At 35.6% G+C, this 19,109-nt stretch overlaps 4 protein-coding genes across 6 annotated transcripts in view; all 4 read left to right on the top strand.

The window, feature by feature from the left end:
* Positions 1-3,702: 3,702 nt before the first annotated feature.
* On the top strand, positions 3,703-9,651 carry LOC107714945 (trypsin-3-like). 2 transcript variants are annotated; one of them, XM_016520940.1, is made up of 6 exons: positions 3,703-4,045; positions 4,313-4,371; positions 4,739-4,889; positions 5,006-5,147; positions 5,809-6,066; positions 9,362-9,651. In XM_016520940.1, the coding sequence occupies exons 2-6, from the start codon at positions 4,323-4,325 to the stop codon at positions 9,512-9,514; spliced, it is 753 nt and encodes a 250-aa protein (XP_016376426.1). In that variant the 5' UTR covers positions 3,703-4,045; positions 4,313-4,322; the 3' UTR covers positions 9,515-9,651. The 2 variants fall into 2 exon arrangements, with proteins under 2 accessions (XP_016376426.1, XP_016376427.1); XM_016520941.1 differs by having other exon boundaries at positions 4,277-4,371.
* A 1,093-nt stretch (positions 9,652-10,744) lies between these two features.
* LOC107714944 (cytidine deaminase-like) lies at positions 10,745-11,445 on the top strand (the record flags this gene model as incomplete). The annotated part of the gene is made up of 3 exons (XM_016520939.1): positions 10,745-10,860; positions 10,948-11,005; positions 11,314-11,445. Coding segments are annotated over 3 exons (297 nt in total), but the record flags the coding sequence as incomplete, so codon positions are not given.
* Positions 11,446-14,763: 3,318 nt separating this feature from the next.
* Positions 14,764-16,352, top strand: LOC107714980 (cytidine deaminase-like). The gene is made up of 4 exons (XM_016520985.1): positions 14,764-14,890; positions 15,472-15,583; positions 15,827-15,884; positions 16,161-16,352. The coding sequence occupies exons 1-4, from the start codon at positions 14,764-14,766 to the stop codon at positions 16,299-16,301; spliced, it is 438 nt and encodes a 145-aa protein (XP_016376471.1). The 3' UTR covers positions 16,302-16,352.
* A 217-nt stretch (positions 16,353-16,569) lies between these two features.
* LOC107714979 (serine/threonine-protein kinase PINK1, mitochondrial-like) overlaps positions 16,570-19,109 on the top strand; it is a 5,860-nt gene continuing 3,320 nt past the window's right edge. Inside the window, exons 1-4 of one of the 2 annotated variants that reach the window (XM_016520983.1) lie at positions 16,570-17,045; positions 17,951-18,229; positions 18,365-18,468; positions 18,552-18,734. In XM_016520983.1, the coding sequence (XP_016376469.1) occupies positions 16,689-17,045; positions 17,951-18,229; positions 18,365-18,468; positions 18,552-18,734 (923 nt within the window). In that variant the 5' untranslated portion in view covers positions 16,570-16,688. The remainder of the gene's footprint in view (positions 17,046-17,950; positions 18,230-18,364; positions 18,469-18,551; positions 18,735-19,109) is intronic. The other variant, XM_016520984.1, reaches the window with a different exon arrangement.

Here is a 19,109-nt window from a genome sequence, read left to right as displayed (position 1 = left end):
AGTTTTTTTGTGATTTACTGTTTTCTACATAAAATCATCCTTCATAAGGTAAAGAACATTCTATGAAAATGTAACCTTGATATCTTTAATATTGACTGAGTAAGACAATGTTAAAGATTGAAATCATAGTAAAATTAATGGTTGAAATCAAACTTGGATGCTTGTTATCTCATAATTAGATTTTGAGACTTTAGACTGGATTTCACAGAGAGGGTCATATATATATATATATATATGCAGTGCTATACATGCAGTGTTTTTATTGTGTAAATATAGTAAGTATATATATATATATATATATACACACACGCACACACATTTTACTTACTATATTTACATAATAATAATAGTTTTCAACTATATATATTTTTTAATACAATAGAACATTACAAAAAAAATTCTGGGTGCCAGTGAATGCTTTTGAACCGCTTTAACCAATGGACCAACAGAAAAAATCCCCATTAGATCCGGCTGCTGGGAATTGTGGGATTGCCCCAGATCTGGAGCACGGATCATTAAAAATGAAGATGCGGATGAAATGGCGTGATCTCTGTGACCAGTGTTAGCTAATGATCTCCTCTCAATCTACGTCTCATTTATTGTGTCTCTTTCTCATGGCTGCTTCCCCCGGGTGCTGACCGCTGCAGTTTTTATGCCTTATCTGTTGTTCTGCTCTCTTGATTCTACCACAACAGAGCGATTAGGCCCTCTTCATCACCCCCCTCATCATCGTGACATGATGTCTCTGGCTTCTGTGTTAGATCCGCTGCTCCGAGCCCTGCAGGGTCCTGTCATGTTTAATGGAGAGTTTGGGGGACTGTTCTGTTGTCAGTGGACTATTAATCGTGGCTTTGGCATTCATTAATAACTGACCTCTTAAATTGGATCTTTCATCCATCCAGTTGTCATGGTAATTAGGGGGACAGTGATGTCACAGCACTGCTGACATTCTACATTGTGGGAGCGTTGGCAAGAATCAACTAAACGATTCAATCTTTTATTTTATAGAATCTGTAGTTTTATAGTCTTTTATAGCAGTTTGAGAGGGATAACTTTAGATGTCAAAATAAATCAGATGTTCTGTTTTTCATTTTGTTTTATTTTATTATTTTCACCATTTTAAAATTCTACATAATATGGAATAATTTTAAATGACATTCACTGGAGATAACAAACAACTACAGCTGATGACCTGTGACCTCTTAAATTGGATCTTTCATCCATCCAGTTGTCATGGTAATTAGGGGGACAGTGATGTCACAGCACTGCTGACATTCTACATTGTGGGAGCGTTGGCAAGAATCAACTAAACGATTCAATCTTTTATTTTATAGAATCTGTAGTTTTATAGTCTTTTATAGCAGTTTGAGAGGGATAACTTTAGATGTCAAAATAAATCAGATGTTCTGTTTTTCATTTTGTTTTATTTTATTATTTTCACCATTTTAAAATTCTACATAATATGGAATAATTTTAAATGACATTCACTGGAGATAACAAACAACGACCTGTTTTTGTTTTGTTTTGTTTTGTTTTGTTTTGTTTTGTTTGACATTCGTTAGAGTCATCTGAATAAATTAACAAACAACTAAAGCTGATTACAGGTTCCGATTTTATTTTATTTGCAAAATGACTTCTAATTCTACATAATTATGTGGAATAAATTTAAATTACATTCAGTAGAAGTAACAAACAACTAATGATGAACTATTATATTATTTTATTTTTATTTATTTTTTTCACTGCAGACCATTTTAAAGTTCAACAATTATGTGTAATAACTTTATACGACATTCACTAGAGTTAACAAACAATTAAACTGATGACCTATTTATTGCATTTATTTTATTCTACTTTTTTTCAAATACGAGCATAATTTAATTGAAGTAGTTTAATTAACATTTATTTAATTATTAATTTTTGCTCTTTATTCAAAAATCGCAAGAGAATATAAAACCAACCTTAGCTTTTGTGTTAAATGAGAAAAAAACGTATAGCATTACACAATGAAACAAATGACAATATTTGCTGTAAAAACACTGCATAAATAAGTAATTCTACAATAAGCAAAGTTTTAATACTGATGTATCAAATTAACCAAATCAGACAGCATTGAGACACTCCCCAGACAACCTGATTTTATCTTCATATTCGGTAAAGCTCCTATAATGTCAAACTTTTCCCAGGAGTGATTCTAAAGCTGTTCTGTAAGCTGCCAACCTTTGTTTTTGAGAAAACTCCCACAGTCTGAGTGGGTGTGAGATGGAGGATGAAGGAATGAAGACAATAATATGGTGTGAAGTGGGATGTGTTTGCGGGGAAAACCATGTTGTCAGATTAAACAAAGAAACTAAAGGTAAATAAATCTAATTCTTTAGTTGCATATACAAATATAAATATATATCTGAGAAATAATGTGTTCATTATGTGCTCATCCAACAGAAAATAAAGCACTGATTAAAATGTACAAAAGGAACCGAGTCATTATATTCGAGTTACAAATGTCACAAAAGCTTAAATCTGAGAACCATATTTATCGTCTATCATAAATAGCATCCACAGTGGAATAGATATTAGTCTGTTTCTAACAGTATTTTATTACACTGAAAGCAAATATTTTAAATCATCTAGGCGTTACCTAATAAACTCGTTATTTCATCCATAAGCACATTGCTTATTTCTGTAAGCTGCCAACCTTTGTTTTTGAGAAAACTCCCACAGTCTGAGTGGGTGTGAGATGGAGGATGAAGGAATGAAGACAAGAATATGGTGTGAAGTGGGATGTGTTTGCGGGGAAAACCATGTTGTCAGATTAAACAAAGAAACTAAAGGTAAATAAATCTAATTCTTTAGTTGCATGTACAGATATAAATATATATCTGAGAAATAATGTGTTCATTATGTGCTCATCCAACAGAAAATAAAGCACTGATTAAAATGTACGAAAGGAACCGAGTCATTATATTCGAATTACAAATGTCACAAAAGCTTAAATCTGAGAACCATATTTATCATCTATCATAAATAGCATAGATATTAGTCTGTTTCTAACAGTATTTTATTACACTGAAAGCAAATACTTTAAATCATCTAGGCATTACCTAATAAACTCGTTATTTCATCCATAAGCACATTGCTTATTAAAATGCAAACATTTACTTGAACTACACTGCAAAAAAATGGCTTATCTTACTTAGTATTTTTGTCTTGTTTCTAGTCAAAATATCTTAAAATTTTTAAATCAAGAGTATTTTACTTACCCCACTGGCAGATAATTTTACCTGTTTTAAGCAAAATGCACTTAATTTAGTTTTTTCCCCCTGGGAACAAGACTAAATATCTTAAGTCATTTGGCTTATCTAGTAAAAGTATCTTGATTTAAGAATTTTTAGATATTTTGACTAGAAACAAGACAAAAATACTAAGTACGATAAGCCATTTTTTGCAGTGTAAATAGATCCTAATCGACTTTACCTTGCTTTAATGCCATACTTTATACAGTATATTGTTCTGATCTGGTTAGAATTGACTTATAAAGAGTCTAACTCATTAGTAATGTCAGATTCTGGTTTTGAAAAGCCCTTTTTGTATCAGGATAGCATACAATCAATCGTGTGTAATTTCCAAGAAAATGATGGTGGGGGGGGGGTGGAATCTTAAACTTGTTGTTAAAAACATTTCTGATCATGTAACCCAAGCTTGCAATATTTTGAAACGCTGTTCATCTGACAACACCCACAGTACGTGTGTTTAACGCTGCCATTGAAACGAGTGAACAGGGAGTTGTTCTGAATCTCCAGCACACAACAAGTCATAATAAAGAGCGCTGAATCAGATACACATGACACTGAGGGACTTCATCTTTGTCAGGTACTAGGTCAGTATCTGTTATACTGTGGGATAGATGCACAATTTGTTGTTTGACGGACAACAGCAGGCCCGTAAAAGCACTGGATGTGGATAGGGTGTCAGTATAAAAGGAGAGAAGTACTGAAATCAGCAGTTGGAGGTCATTCAAAGCTTGGGAGGTGAGGAATTATCACGGGTGAGTCTTCACATATTTTATTTCCTTTTTCCTCCTCGACTGTCTAATGCATTAGAACATCTCGTAATAGCCATTGAATAGTCAAAAAAAAATTGCCTAAGTGACATGATCTTGTGATCAGATATTTCTTCTGCACTCTTGAACTGTATCAGGTTGCTATTGTACAGTTTTGAAGGATGCAAGCAGACACACAGACTTCAGCATTGAGAGACTCGTTTTCATTTATTACAGGCTTTCACAATATTTTGGACGCTTATTTTCTTACAGCGCTGACAGAATGGCTCAGTTATTGTGGGCATTTCTTGTGCTCGCTGCAACGATTAAAGGTAAGCAATGCAATTCTTCATTCAAAAGCGATTATTTGACTCAAAGAGCTTAGAATTAACATATGTCTAATTCATTAAGAAGTCTATTCCACATTAGAAATTTCAGGATATAGCATTCAATAAAAAGTCATGATGTTAAAGGCACATTTATAATTGCATATGCAAGCAAACATAATCATAATTAAGCTAAAATAGAGTTTTAAACACAATGATATCATGGTATGTGGGTGTGGCTGGGATTGCTTAATAGAAATGGCTCATTTTAACATAATCTAATCTATAAATATTCTTCTAAAATGTTGGATATATAGCCTAAATATGCAAAAAGTGTATAAGATATTTTCCTCTCTTTTTTTGTATTGACTAGATACATTGCCACAAAGGATCATTGGGGGTCAAGAGGTCGTGCCTTACTCTGTCAAATACCAGGCGTCTCTTCAGGTTGACAGGAAGCATTACTGTGGAGGAACGCTCATTCATCCTCAGTGGGTGTTGACTGCTGCCCACTGCTGGAGACCGTACGTACTGAAGCTCGCTTTTAAAATTACTTTTTTATTGGTAAGTTTTATATGAATAGAAGGAAGTTATTTAATTGGAAAATGCCCTGTATGTTGTCTTGTATTTGGATGGACAGGGCCAGTGTGATTCAGGTGGTGCTGAGTGAGCACAATCTTGCTGTAGTAGAGGGATTTGAGCAAGTGCTTAACGTGTCCAGAGTCTACAGTCATTTTGCCTACAATCCAAAATCTTTTAACAATGACATCTTGCTCGTTAAGGTAAGAAACACATAACAAATACTAAAAATGACTGATTCTGTGGTGCAATTTGAAAACTTTGTCTCATTGTTAAATACTGACTTGATAAATACGTGAAGAATCCTGCTACAGATTTTTTTTTGTTTGTTTGTTTGATATTACAATAATTTCTTCCATATCCCAGTTTAATGTGCAGTGATTGATCAATAAATATTGATCAGTTTTTTTTTACAATGTTTATTTAAATTTGAAAGCTGAAGTATTAATTTAAATAGAAATATTTAAAAAATATTTTTAAAAAAAGTCTATTTCTTTTAATAAAAAGTATGCCTTGTCTTTATCAATTCCATATTGAAATGTGAAATGTTCCACATCAGTCAAGAATATTTTTGTACGCATTGTCACCATTACAGAAATCACACAAGTAATCAATATTAAGTTTTACTCAAAACACAGCTGAGTTTTTCAAAACACTGCTGTTTTTGTTTGAGTGACTGACATGTCAACGTCTATCTTAACCAATGGCATGAGCTTTTGGGTGAAAATCTCAAAATCTCTTTGTTTGCCCAGTGGCAGATGGGGAGAGTGTTTGGGGAAACCTGTTTGGAAACTGCCATTATTTTCAGGATTTTGGTGTAAATTGCACACCTCACATGAAGACATATTTATTTTTTTCTCCCAGCTCAGTGTTCCAGCCCAGATTAACGCTTATGTTCAACCGGCCACACTGCCAACCATAGACACGCCTGAGTTATATGGAGGAGCCAGCTGCACCGTGAGCGGATGGGGAGTGACACGAATATACAGCTTCTATCTGTCACCGATTCTGCGTGCAGTCGATGTGTCGATCATGAGCTACTGCCAATACTACTACTACTACAGAGTCAACGACAACATGGTTTGTGCGGGCTCTCGCTTCGGGGGAAAAGACGCCTGCCAGGTAATCAGAGGTTTAAATGCAAATGAGAACTTCCCCAACCCTGGTGGCAGCGAATGGAATAGAGCGCAACAGGTCCCGCCCACTTTTTCAAAGTATTTTTCTTATTTAACCAAACCATCCAGCTACGAGATGAATCCCAACATTACAAACTTTAATAAAAAATTCAATTGATATAAAACTATTGATTTAAAGTTGTCAATTATGTATATAGAAACAATGTATTTTTTGTAGTGTTGGGTTCGAAGTCCAAGTCCAAAATGGGCCGAGTTGGACTCAAGTCCGAGTCCAAAAGGGTTGAGTCCGAGTCGAGTCCAACTAAACTAAGCTTGTTTTAACCTTTACAACTAGAAAAGGCAATGTCAATTTAAATGTAACAAAAGCAAACCTCTGTTGCATCTTGCCATTTAGATTTTTGATTTCACATAATCTCATAATTTGTGTTCTGCTCAGCAAATCTAAAGTAACAGAAGTTATGGCTGACTTGATTTATGTATTGTGACATATTTCAGAGTCAGCTGTAAGGACCTTTGAAATAACGGGAATCATTTGGCGAAGTGGTATGGACATGTAATGCAGTCAAGACATGCCTTGCACACGTTGAACGTTCATCAACCAATCAGTAGGCTACTACAGAAAGTTAACAGCCAATACAGACATTTAATCAGAGGTTCAATTGGGATTTGTTATGTGGCGGAGGGGGGCACTGTGGTTTCAGGCTTTTGAGGGGTGCATATGTTTATGCAAAGCCTACATCTTATATCAATTGGCAAAATGTAAAATAAGTTGAGAGAGTCCTCTGCTATGAACAAATGCTGATCAAAATCATTCTAGATGCTGCAGGATTTTAAAAATCAAATGTAAGACGTGTTTGAAGACGTGACCTTTTTTAAGACCTGCAAAAATTAGTTTAAAAATAAAAATGAAAACCGTATGAGCAGGGTAGGGCAATGTCTTATTAAACTGTAAAATGACTGTAAAAACATGATTTACAAGAAATTATTTTTAAGAAAAGGGATGAGTCAGAAGTATAAATTATATTATGGGTTGAAGTTCGCATTAGTCTGAACAAAAACTGCAGACGGGCTGATTGAAAATGCAAATTGATTATCTGCCAGCAGGAGGCGCTTTTGGAAGAAATACAGTGGTTTCCCTGGAAACAGCTGTACACAAAGCAGTGCAGCACTCATAAATGCTTCTTTATCAGATAATAATGAAGATGCCATCGAAAATTTTCCGAAGACAGTCGGTTCCCTTCAGAGATGCATTCATATAAAAACACCCGTGCTGCATCATTGCTTGAAGTAGTGTAAGAAAAGTGTTTGAAAATATAGCCAATATTGTTGGAAATGTACGAGGAAAGTCCACTGATGTGTTTGTTACCAGTGCAAGCCCCGGTCCAATTTAACCCCTGCATTTAATTAAGTAATAAATGTAAAAATAAATAAAATATCCATTCTACTAAAGTGATTCAGATAAGAGCAGGGAGTGATTTTCTCTTTTTCTTTTGTTGTTTGATTAACATTAATGACACAGCAGCAGGTTTACGCTGCTGTCGAACCGGTGTATGAAAGAGCTTCTGTGCTGCTATTGGTCAACGTCACCAATGTGACAGAACTCGTCGTGGACGATGGAAAAAAAATTAAACATGCTAGTCTTTCTGTCATGTTGTGAAGCATCGCAGACGCGGAATCGGTTGTCGTCCACTATGACACACTACACGAGCTGAAACGATGGAATCTTGCGTCCCGACGCCCATTGTCGTTTACGAATCCCCACGACAGCCTACGTCAAGCAAATCGTGGCAAAATCGGGCTAAAATCGTGTAGTCTGAACCGGGCATAAGACGATGCACAGATCAAATATTTCCAGCTGTTCAGGTTCACTTAAGACATAACCGACTGCATTTACGTGAATACTCTCCAAAACGGCCACTTTGACATAGCTTAGTGTATTTGGGTGTGTAGCAATAACACGCAAAAGAGAACTTAATTCGACATTAGCACGCTGACTGAGAGGCGCGTTCTGTGAGAGCGCTTTGAGTGTGTGCGCACCGAGCGGCAACCTTCCGGTCTCTCTCGTGAAACGTGACGTCACGGACACTACGTCCATGTTTTTATACAGTCTATGGTGCGCACATAAACCTGGCTGCTTTTAAGTACTCGCAAGACTTAAAAACACATGCGAATACTGAATGTAACTTTTGTGATAGTGCATCCGGTCAGTGACCGTCAAATGTCCCTGAGCTCGGTTGGACTCGGAAATATTTTTCGAGTCCTAAAGGCTCGAGTCCGAGTAAAAATGCATCAGAGTCCGTGACAAGTCAAAGTCCGCTAAAAGTTGTACTCGAGATTGTACTTGAGATTTTTACTTCTGGAATCCAACTGTTTGAAAAAAAATTTTTTTATTTTTTTTTACAAAGATCAGATTTTCTACTTCTAAATTTCATGATTAATTCATTGTGTTACTTGCCGTTTCTTTGTAATTGTTTGTGAAATTTACTTAATTTATTTCTATGCCATTTTTAGTGCACAAAAAGAAACTGATATTACTTAAGAAAATAATTAATAATAATAAACAATCATTATTTTGGCAGTTTTAATTGGTGCAATAAATTCTACTTCAAGTACTGATGCGTTCACATTATCGCATCCAGAATCTTATAGATGCATATTTTGGACACTAAAAAACATTAAATACTTAAATTAACTTTATTGGATCTTTTATATGATTATTTTGGCCCACCCCTGTTTAGAGACACTTTATGAAATATACAAACTATAAGTGTTGTTTAAAGTTGTTCAGAGTTTAGTTTGACCCCTCAAACACACTTGTATTTTCATGGCAGTCTGCAGTTTCCCTAATTTATGATGGCAAACAAACCCTCCCAAGGGTCCTGCCAAAGGGTTTTCTAGGAATAAGGCGTTCTGGGAATAAGGGTGCGGTCCATTGCTGACAATTCATGGAGACATTAGATATACTCTGATATGGCACAGCTTTTCAGGGCTTTATGTTCAGCCTCTTTATGTTAGTGTAAATCAAGGTGAGATAACTTAATTTAGTTACACAATAGGTCATATTTACAGCTTTGCAGGTAACGAGAGTGTCCAGATGGTTTCGGTATCAGTGTTTAAAAATGCTTTTAAGATTTCCCTTTGAAGAATGGAAAACAGAAAAAAATTTAATGTAAAAAATATTCTGTTTTTGTTCCATTTTTATAAGGATAATGTAATTTGTGATGGAGAAAAATGGATTAAATAAAAACATGTGAAATACATTAATCTTTCTTCTTTCACAGGGCGATTCAGGCGGTCCTCTCATTTGTGATGGGACTTTAGAAGGCATTGTGTCTTGGGGAATCGGCTGTGCTCTTCCGTACTATCCTGGCGTCTACACAAAAGTGAGAAACTACAGCCGCTGGATCGACTGGATTATCAGCTCTGACAGCTGAAATATAGGTTCAACTGAATGTGGGAGGGCTTTCCTTCAATCAGAATTAAGGAAAAGGTGTAATTTGGCAATAAATCCTACTTCAAGTACTGATGCTTTCACATTATTGCTTCCAGAGAATCGATAATTATAGATTAACATGCATATTTTGGACTCTAAAAGCATTAAATACTTACATTAACTTTATTGTATTTTTTATCTTATATATATATATATTCACACGAATGCTTGAAATTAGTTTTGAAGATAAATATAAACTGTGCCAATATGAATTTCTTTAGAAAACTGTATTCTATGTAGTTTTTCTAAATGTTGGACAAGATAGAAAAGTCCTTCAATATGATTTAAAAAGCATCCCAGGATGCATCTGTTTGATGGAATGACCTGGAAGAAATCTAGCTGTCAGTAAGATTGATGGAACTGTCACAGTTTAAATACATAAAGTTTACAACAAGCTCTTACTTGCCTCTTTATTATTGTCATATGAGTCTCTGAACTCTGGACTGGGTAAACAGGATGATCTTTACTCATCCGTCTGGTTACTTACAATTTGTGCATTACCTCAATTAAATATTTTCTAGTACTCATGAGAATAAATGTTTAGACCACATTTAGGTAAGTGAAAATGTTTTGTTCATTATGTTGACGGTGCTCTGTCTAATGATTGTCAGAACGCTGCAATGCACAATCCTGTTCATGGAATTTCACACCTTGTCATCTATATGAATTATTAAGTAAATGGGAATTTTGACATTGCTGCACCAAATTGACATTAAGTGTCAAAGAGTCATTGCATCACTGATTTCCTCCTTAGTCACAGACACACACACACATTAACTTGTGACTTGAAGCCATGTAGTGCCTGGCTGTCAGAACAGAGTCTCCAGTCAGCAGCATTATGAATAGCTGGAGCACAGAAGCGCTTGTTCGAATATGCTGATTTGCTGCTCAACAAACATTTCTTATTATCAATGTTGAAAACAGGTGTGTTGCTTCTTGAACGAATGGAAAGTTCAAAAGTACAGCATTTATTTGAAATAGAAATCTTTAGGCTCATAAATGCCTTGACTCACTTTTGATTAATTAAATGCATTCTGTCTGAATAAACGTATTAATGTCTTTTAAGAAAAATCTTACTAAACCCAGACTTTTGAATGGTAGTCTATGCATTTGTTTTGTAGCTATATTTTGTGTCTGTTTTTCATGGTTCTTCAGCATATGGTGATGTTTAACAGGTTGCAATGTAGAGAATGCATGCTACTCTGCTGGATTGTGTGCTGAGAGGACTGCAATCTCTAAAGCTGTGTCTGAGGGACATAAGAGCTTCAAAGCCATCGCAATTGCCAGGTAATTCACTATATAGCTATATGTATGTATTGGCTGAAGTATAAGTAAGTAGTGTTGAGCAATGTTCCTTAACTGACTTTTGTGCAGTGACCTTGAAGATCGCTTTATTTCTCCATGTGGAGCCTGTAGGCAGTTCATGAGAGAGGTCAGTTCTTCTAAAAATAAAATCACGCAAACTGATCATTTTGTATTGTTTTGTTATTACTATAATTCACAAAAACATAGAAGTTACACTGTGGCTTGCGAAAACAAGTCATCAGGGAAAACCAAAACACGAGTCAGCAAACTGCATGTTTGGAAATAGTAGGATTTTGTGAAATGTAAGTGTGGCTTAGAATTTAAAAAAATAAAATAAATAAAAAATTGCAAAAGAATGTTAGTAATACACACATAATGTTTCAGCTTCCATTGATACTGTCACTTAACAGACTGGTTATGTCATCTGTCTTACAGTTTGGCTCACAGTGGGACGTTTATATGTCAAAATCTGATGGATCTTACAAACTGATGACAGTGGAGGAGCTCCTGCCGTCTTCATTTGGCCCCGATGACCTGAGGGCAAGAGAAAACCATTAAACTTTTGACATAAAGCCATAACAGATAGATTTAAGGGGGAAGTCATGGCCTAATGGTTAGAGAGTCGGACTCGTAACCCAAAGGTTACGGGTTCGAGTCTCGTACCAGCAGGGATTGTAGGTGGGGGGAGTGAATGTACAGTGCTCTCTCCCACCTTCAATACCACGACTGAGGTGCCCTTGAGCAAGGCACCGAACCCCCAACTGCTCCCCGGGCGCCGCAGCAAAAAAAAAATGGCTGCCCACTGCTCCGGGTGTGTGTTCACGGTGTGTGTGTGTTCACTGCTGTGTGTGTGCACTTTGGATGGGTTAAATGCAGAGCACTAATTCCAAGTATGGGTCACCATACTTGGCCACATGTCACTTCACTTTCACTTTCACTAAATGTATTGAATGGATGTATGGTTATATTATTTTCCAATGAAAAAATATAAATGTGTAAACTAATAAATAGTAGGCCTATTCTGAATTGACTTGTGGTTAAATTATTGAGCTTTTATTTTACAATGTGTGCTTTTATTGCTAAATGCATGCCTTTGACTTTATTTTGAAAGCCATAAAAAGTGGGGACTATAGGTGCGTTCACGCCATATCTTAATTACCGTAATTACGAGATACCAACTTGTAAAAAGCGTTCACATCCTCGTAGAACTCGTAATTACAACTTGTGAACTGGGAGTTTTCTGAGAGCTGCGGCTTGTACCACGTGACCGCTGCACCTCGCGCGGAACCAGAGAAAAATGGCGGCGCTTTCAAAGAAAGCTATTACTGCTCTAAAAAAGGAGAAAATAGATACATATATAGATGTACTATAATATAAAAACATATTATGTAAGTATTCATACTGTTATTATTTTGTTGTAGTTTGTTTAGGTTAGCAATAACACATTTATTATCACCGTCATTAATAATAAACAACAAACAAATGGTTAGTAACGTTAATTATTTTTACCTGACATGCTTTCTGTGTTCTGCAATATTTAGTAGTAGCATACAAATGTAGCGTTATGTGTTTTACAGCTGCCAGTAACTTAGGCTTAAGTTACAAGTAGGCTTATTTAAATATAAATGGCTTTGCCATCAAAAGAAGTTACATTTTGAAAAATATTACAATCAGAAATTTCACAATATTACTGTTTTTACTATATTTTTTAATCAAACAAATGCAGCCTTTGTGAGCACAAGAGACTTTTTTCAAAAACATCAAATCTGGGGAGGAGTTCAGAAAAAATTCTGCTGCATTGAAAGTTCACAGACACATGTAGCCTCAGTTATCCTTAATGGGAGAAGTTTGGAAAGGACTTTTCCTAGAGCTGGCCTCCTGGCCAAACTGAGCAATCCATGTAGAAGGGCTTTGGTTAGAGTAGTGACCAAGAAGCAGATGGTGACTCTGGTTGAGCTCCATGATCAAATAAGGAGACTCCACCGATCTGGGCTTTATGGTGGTGTGGCCAGACTCAATTCTGTCCTCAGAGAAAACACATGATAACCCACTTTGAATTTGCAAAAAACAAGGTCTCAGACTGTGAGAAACAAGATTCTCTGGTCTGATAAACCTCAGTTCTGAGCATCATGAGGAAACAAGGCACTGTACCACACCAACAGTAAAGTGTGGGGGTGCTTTTCAGCAGCAGGGACAGGGGGACTAGTCATTGTAGAAGGAAAGCTCAATATGTAAAGGTAGCCTAAATGAAAGCCTAGTCCAGAGCATTCAGAACCTCGGACTGGGCTGAAGGTTCGCCTTCCAACAGGACAAAGCACACAGCTAAGACAATGCAAGAATAGCGTATGTACAACTGTGTGAATGCCCTGGACCAGCCCGAGCCTGGGCTTGAACCCAATCAGACATTTTTGGAGAAACCTGAAAATGTCTATCGGCCCCCATCCAACCTGACAGAGCTGAAGAGGTGAGGAGAAGAATGGCAGATAATTGCCAAATGCAGATGTGCAAAGCTTGTGGTATCATAACCAAAAAGAATTGAGGCTGTGGTGCTTAAACTAAGTACTGCATTAAGGGTATGAATACTTATGCAATGTACTTATTTCAGGTGTTTTTTTTTTTTTAAATAGCGATGTCACAAATCTGTTTTTTGTTTTATCATTATGGGGTGTGGAGTGTAGATTGATGTGGGGAAAAGGTCATTTAAAGCAGTTTAACATAAAGCAACAACATAAAACGTGAAAAAAAATTAATACTTTTGCAATTCACTGTATATTCAATGTAAGGTTTTTTCATGAATGCTTGAAATTAGTTTTGAAGGTACAGTGGTGGCCAAAATTATTAGAACACTAGTATTTTCACCAGCTAAAAATGGTTTTAAGTCAGTTATTTTTTATCTTTTGTTGTAGTGTGTCAGTAGGAAATATCAGTTTACATTTCCAAACATTCATTTAGCCATTAATTGTAATAATCCAGTGAGATTTTTGTTTGCACAAAGAGTCTCCAAGATGCTTCAAGAAACCTACCTGAAAAACGCAAAGGATGGTCACACCAAATGGTGATTTCATTTAGTTATTAGAAGTTAATTGATAAAGAAAATCTATTTATGACATGATTTTTGACGGCAACCTCATTTTACAGCATTTTTACACAAGTGCCTAAAACTTTTAACAGTACTGTAGGTTTCTTGAAGCATCTTGGAGACGTTGCCACAGTTCTTCTGGATTTAGTCTGTCTCAGTTTGTTCTGTTTCTTCATGAAATTTCAGACAGACTGGATGATGATGGCAAAACGAATGTTTGGAAATGTAAACTGATATTTCCTACTGACACACTACAGCAAAAGACAGAAATAACTGACTTAAAACCATTTTTTAGCAGGTGAAAATACTAGTGTTCTAATAATTTGGCCACCACTGTAAATATAAACTGCCATATTAAGTTTTTATAAATGTTGAAACAGATTGAAAACTCCTGTCAGTTTCTTTTTTAAATATATAAAGTTACTTGTCTATATATTGCATTCCTTCTGGAATGAGTGAACAGGATGATCTTGACTCATCTGTCTGGTTACTTACAATTCTGTGCATTACCTCAATTAAATCAATTAAATATTTTAATATATATTAAAGTGAACGTTGAGTTTTTTCATTATGTTGAGTGCTCTGTCTAATGATAGTCAGAATCCTGAAAATTCACCTACACCTTGTCATCTAGGTCCTACATGAATTTTTAAGTAAATGGGAATTTTGACATTGCTTCACCAAATTACTCATGCTATGCGTCAAAGAAGCATTGCATCACTAATTTCCTCCTTAAACAGTCACACACACTAAGTTGTATCATGTAGTGCCTGGCTGTCGGAACAGGCTCTCCAGTCAGCAGCATTATGAGTCGCTATAACCCAAAAGAGCTTGTTCAGAAATCTCAGGAAGCCAAAGAACAGGCGTATTGTCCCTACAGCAAGTTCAGAGTTGGAGCAGCTGTCTTAACAAGCGATGGAACTGTTTTCACAGGTGAGGACACAACAATTTCACCTAGTTAAGTGTTCTTATACATGTGTTTTTATTTGAATCCTACAAATACAGTACATACCATTCAAAAGTTTAGTTCAGTAAGATTTTTTAAATATTTTTGAAAGAATTCTCTTATGCTCGCCAATGCATTTTTGATCAAAATACAGTAAAACTTTAATATTGTGAAATACTGTATTATTACAATTTAAAATAATTTTTGTGATCAAGAAACATCAGTGTTGAAAATAGTTGTGCTGCTTAATATTTTTGTGGAAACTGATACAGTCGTCAGGATTTTTTTTTGATTAATAGAACGTTCAAGAGAACAGCATTAATTTGAAATAGAAAGCTTTTGTAACATTTTAAATGTTTTTACTGTCACTTTTGATCAACTTAATGCATCCTTGCTGAATAAAAGTATTCATTTCTTTAAAGGAAAATCTTACTGACCCCAAACGTTTGAATGGTGTCAAGCACCAAATAATAGGCCTACATATACTAAATAAATCCCAAAAAGAAACCAGACAGGCAATATGAGACATGAGTTTATATAAAAGTCTACAGTACTGTTTTCTTAACAGGTTGTAATGTAGAGAATGCCAGCTATCCTCTTGGACTGTGTGCTGAAAGGACTGCGATCTCTAAAGCTGTCTCTGAGGGATATATCAGCTTCAAAGCCATCGCAATTGCCAGGTATTTAAATATATAGCTATAGTTAGGTCCATATACTGTATATTTGGATGCTGACACAATTTTCATAATTTTGGCTCTGTATGCAAAGAACAAAATGCTTAGTAGGAATTAAAACCATTTTTATACACAGTCCACCCATTTTCAGGGGGCTCAATTGTAATTGGACAAATAAATATAATCATAAATAAAATGTTCATTTTTACTGTCGATTAATATTGCTGTTATGACCTGTCTTTTATGCAGTGACCTTGAGGATCGCTTTATTTCACCATGTGGAGCCTGTAGGCAGTTCATGAGAGAGGTCAGTGCTTCTAAAAATAAAATTATGCAAACAGATAATTATTATTGATTTATTATTACTATTTATGAAGACATACAAACGTGGAGTTAAAATGTGTCCTGTAAAAAGTCGTGAGTCAGCAATGACATACTGCATTTGGAAATGCCTTTATAAATTTAGGTGTGGCTTATAACAAAAACAATTACAAACGAATGTAAGTAGCCTAATGCACTAATCATGTTTCAGCTTCCATTGATACTGTCACTTAACAGACTGGTTATGTCACCTGTCTTACAGTTTGGCTCACAGTGGGACGTTTATATGTCAAAATCTGATGGATCTTACAAACTGATGACAGTGGAGGAGCTCCTGCCGTCTTCATTTGGCCCCGATGACCTGAGAAAAGGAAAAAACCCTGTTGGCAATTCGAAATTGTAATAAAAATAAAGCTATAAGTCGTGTTACAAACCAGATGTGCAGTATAGATTTAAAATGTTTTGAATCGATGTATATCTGTATTATTTCTCAATTAAAAAAATATATTTATATAATATTAATAAATATATTCTGATAAACAGTGACCATATTCTGAACTGTTTTGTGGTTAATAACTGACTCACCCCTTCGAACTTTTTATTGATACCTGTATGTACTTTTATTGTGAAATACGTTTCTTATGACCTTTATTTTGAAAGCGACATCTCACGGACCAATGAGCGTTACATAAACACTGTCCTTGAGTAAATAATGTAGAGAGAAGTTGGGTCGGTAACGGGCCCTGTTGTTCTCGGTCATCGTGAAATTTAGTTCTTTACTCGGCTCAAAATGTCAGTGAAACATGCTCTCAGTCGGGGGTTGGAGCTGGGGAGGTCGCTTCTCCAGCTGGGGCTCTTCAAACCAGCCGGCCGTGTGGCAGCGAAGCTCCGCGGTGAGCGGCTGCGTGTGACCCGCTCGACCCGCACCGTCCAGCCGCAGACCTTCCTGCCCGCTCGGTTCCGCTTCTTCCGCCGGTCTCTCAGCGGGCTGGCCGCCCAGCTCCAGTCCGCGGCTTTCAGGAGAGGGGTTGGAGGTGGTGCTCCCAGAAACAGAGCTGTTTTCCTGGCTTTTGGGGTGGGTTTGGGGCTGATTGAACAGCAGCTGGAGGAGGACAGGACAAGCGCTGCTCTGTGTCAGGAGATACAGGTGAAAAACACCATCACATAAGAACACAACAATGACGACATTTGTATATCTAATAATAATGATATAGCATAATAATAATTGAGCATTCCTGTAGCTCAAACAGTGGCATGGTCATGTTGATTAACAGAGAAGGCATAAAAAAATGTATTCGCTTTGGTAATAATAAACGTCTGCCAAATGCATAAATGTAAAATATTTAAGTAATTTAAATGTATATGGCTTCGCCATCACAAGAATAAATTACATTTTAAAATGTATTAAATAGAAAACAGTTATTGTAATAATATTTTACATATTACTGTTTTTTACTGTATTTGTTTATCAAATAAATGCAGCCCTTGTTCCAAACTTTGACTAATAATGTATATATTATATATTATTATAATTTAACGTATAATATTACACTTGTTATATTAATATAATATTATTACAATGTTGCATTCTTTACTCCTTGTTGCATAAAACACTTATTACTTGTAACATTGCGATATTACGTTCACAGTAATTCATAAATGTAATTGAAACATAATTAAGAAAACAACAGGTTATTAGTTAACCTAGTCTGATTACAAAATACTGAACAGTAACAATAATTTTATGTTTTACATGTCATTATCTATCGCATCAGGTTACTACTTTCTTCTAAAGTTCATTAGATCTAGTCAATTTTGCACAAGCACACATGCAAATGATATGCAGAGAGTATTATAAATATATGCAAATTACAACATAGCAACTGTACCCATAATGCATTTATCATTAGTCAGAAATGCATGTTATTACATTGGAATACAACTTCTCTATTCATTTTCATTTAAATAAATTCAAGAAAAATTGTCAGTTGCAATTACATGTGTATTTACAGGCTTGTTTACATGTTTTTCCACAATGTTTTTTCGATGTAGGCCGTATTCAGAAAGAAGAAGTTCCAGACCCCTCTGAAGTCTTTTACATTGGGGTACAAGTTGGAGGACTATGTGATTGGGAAACAGATCGGGAAAGGTTGCAATGCAGCAGTGTATGAGGCAGCGGCTCCATTTGCGGCCCCTGCGGAGAGCGGGAAGTGTTCACTGCTGGAACTCAGCCAGAAAGAAACAGATGATGACAATAAGAAAGCAGGACCACTTCGATTCTCAGCTACACCCAGCTTTCCTTTAGCTATGAAAATGATGTGGAACATTGGGGTGAGAATTTAGAGTATTTTAGCATTCTATTGTGGAATAAAATATATTCTTTTGGATTTTATAATGCATATACCATACAGTATTCCATAATCCCTCAACAGCTTTTTCTAATGAACATTTGATACTGTTCAATAGGCTGGTTCATCAAGTGACGCCATCCTTCGCTCTATGTCTATGGAGTTGGTTCCTGCATGTTCACAGGCCTTAACGGAAGAGCAAGGAGAGTTCGCTTTGGATGGGTGAGTTCATATGTAGACTTTAGCAGTACAGCATGGCCTTAAAATAGACTGAATCATTGCCGATGGCTTTGCTATTTTTACAGCCACTTTGGAATGGTGCCTAAAAGACTGACCGCTCATCCCAACGTGATCACAGTGTACCGGGCCTTCACTGCTGAGGTCCCGCTGCTCCCTGGAGCTCAGGAGGAGTCCCCCGATGTCCTGCCTGCCCGACTCAATCCACTGGGTTTGGGCAGCAATCGCACACTGTTCCTGGTCATGAAGAAGTGAGGAATCATGAAAACACAGTTAAAAAAAGAAAACAAAAAAAAACAAAATAATAATAATAAATTAAAAAAAAAAAAAAAAATACTATTTGGTTTATTTTTATTTATGGTTTTACTATATGTATTGTTATAAAAGTAATATTAAATGAATAAATATAATTAAATGAAAAAAAATTATTAAATATAAATAAAAAATTTAATTAATGATAATTCTTACTATATTTATTTATTATAAAATGTATTTGTTGTAAATATAAAAAATAATTAATCATACAAATAAATAATAATTATTGTTATATTTATTTATAGTAAGTATATTTGATGTATTTGTTATAAAAAATTATGATTGTAAAAAATAATTAATATTATTAGTAT

The sequence above is a fragment of the Sinocyclocheilus rhinocerous genome, unplaced genomic scaffold (assembly GCF_001515625.1).
Source record: "Sinocyclocheilus rhinocerous isolate Xijiao unplaced genomic scaffold, SAMN03320098_v1.1 scaffold28, whole genome shotgun sequence".
Classification (NCBI taxonomy): Eukaryota; Metazoa; Chordata; class Actinopteri; order Cypriniformes; family Cyprinidae; genus Sinocyclocheilus; species Sinocyclocheilus rhinocerous.
This window is presented reverse-complemented; position numbering and strand designations above follow the sequence as displayed.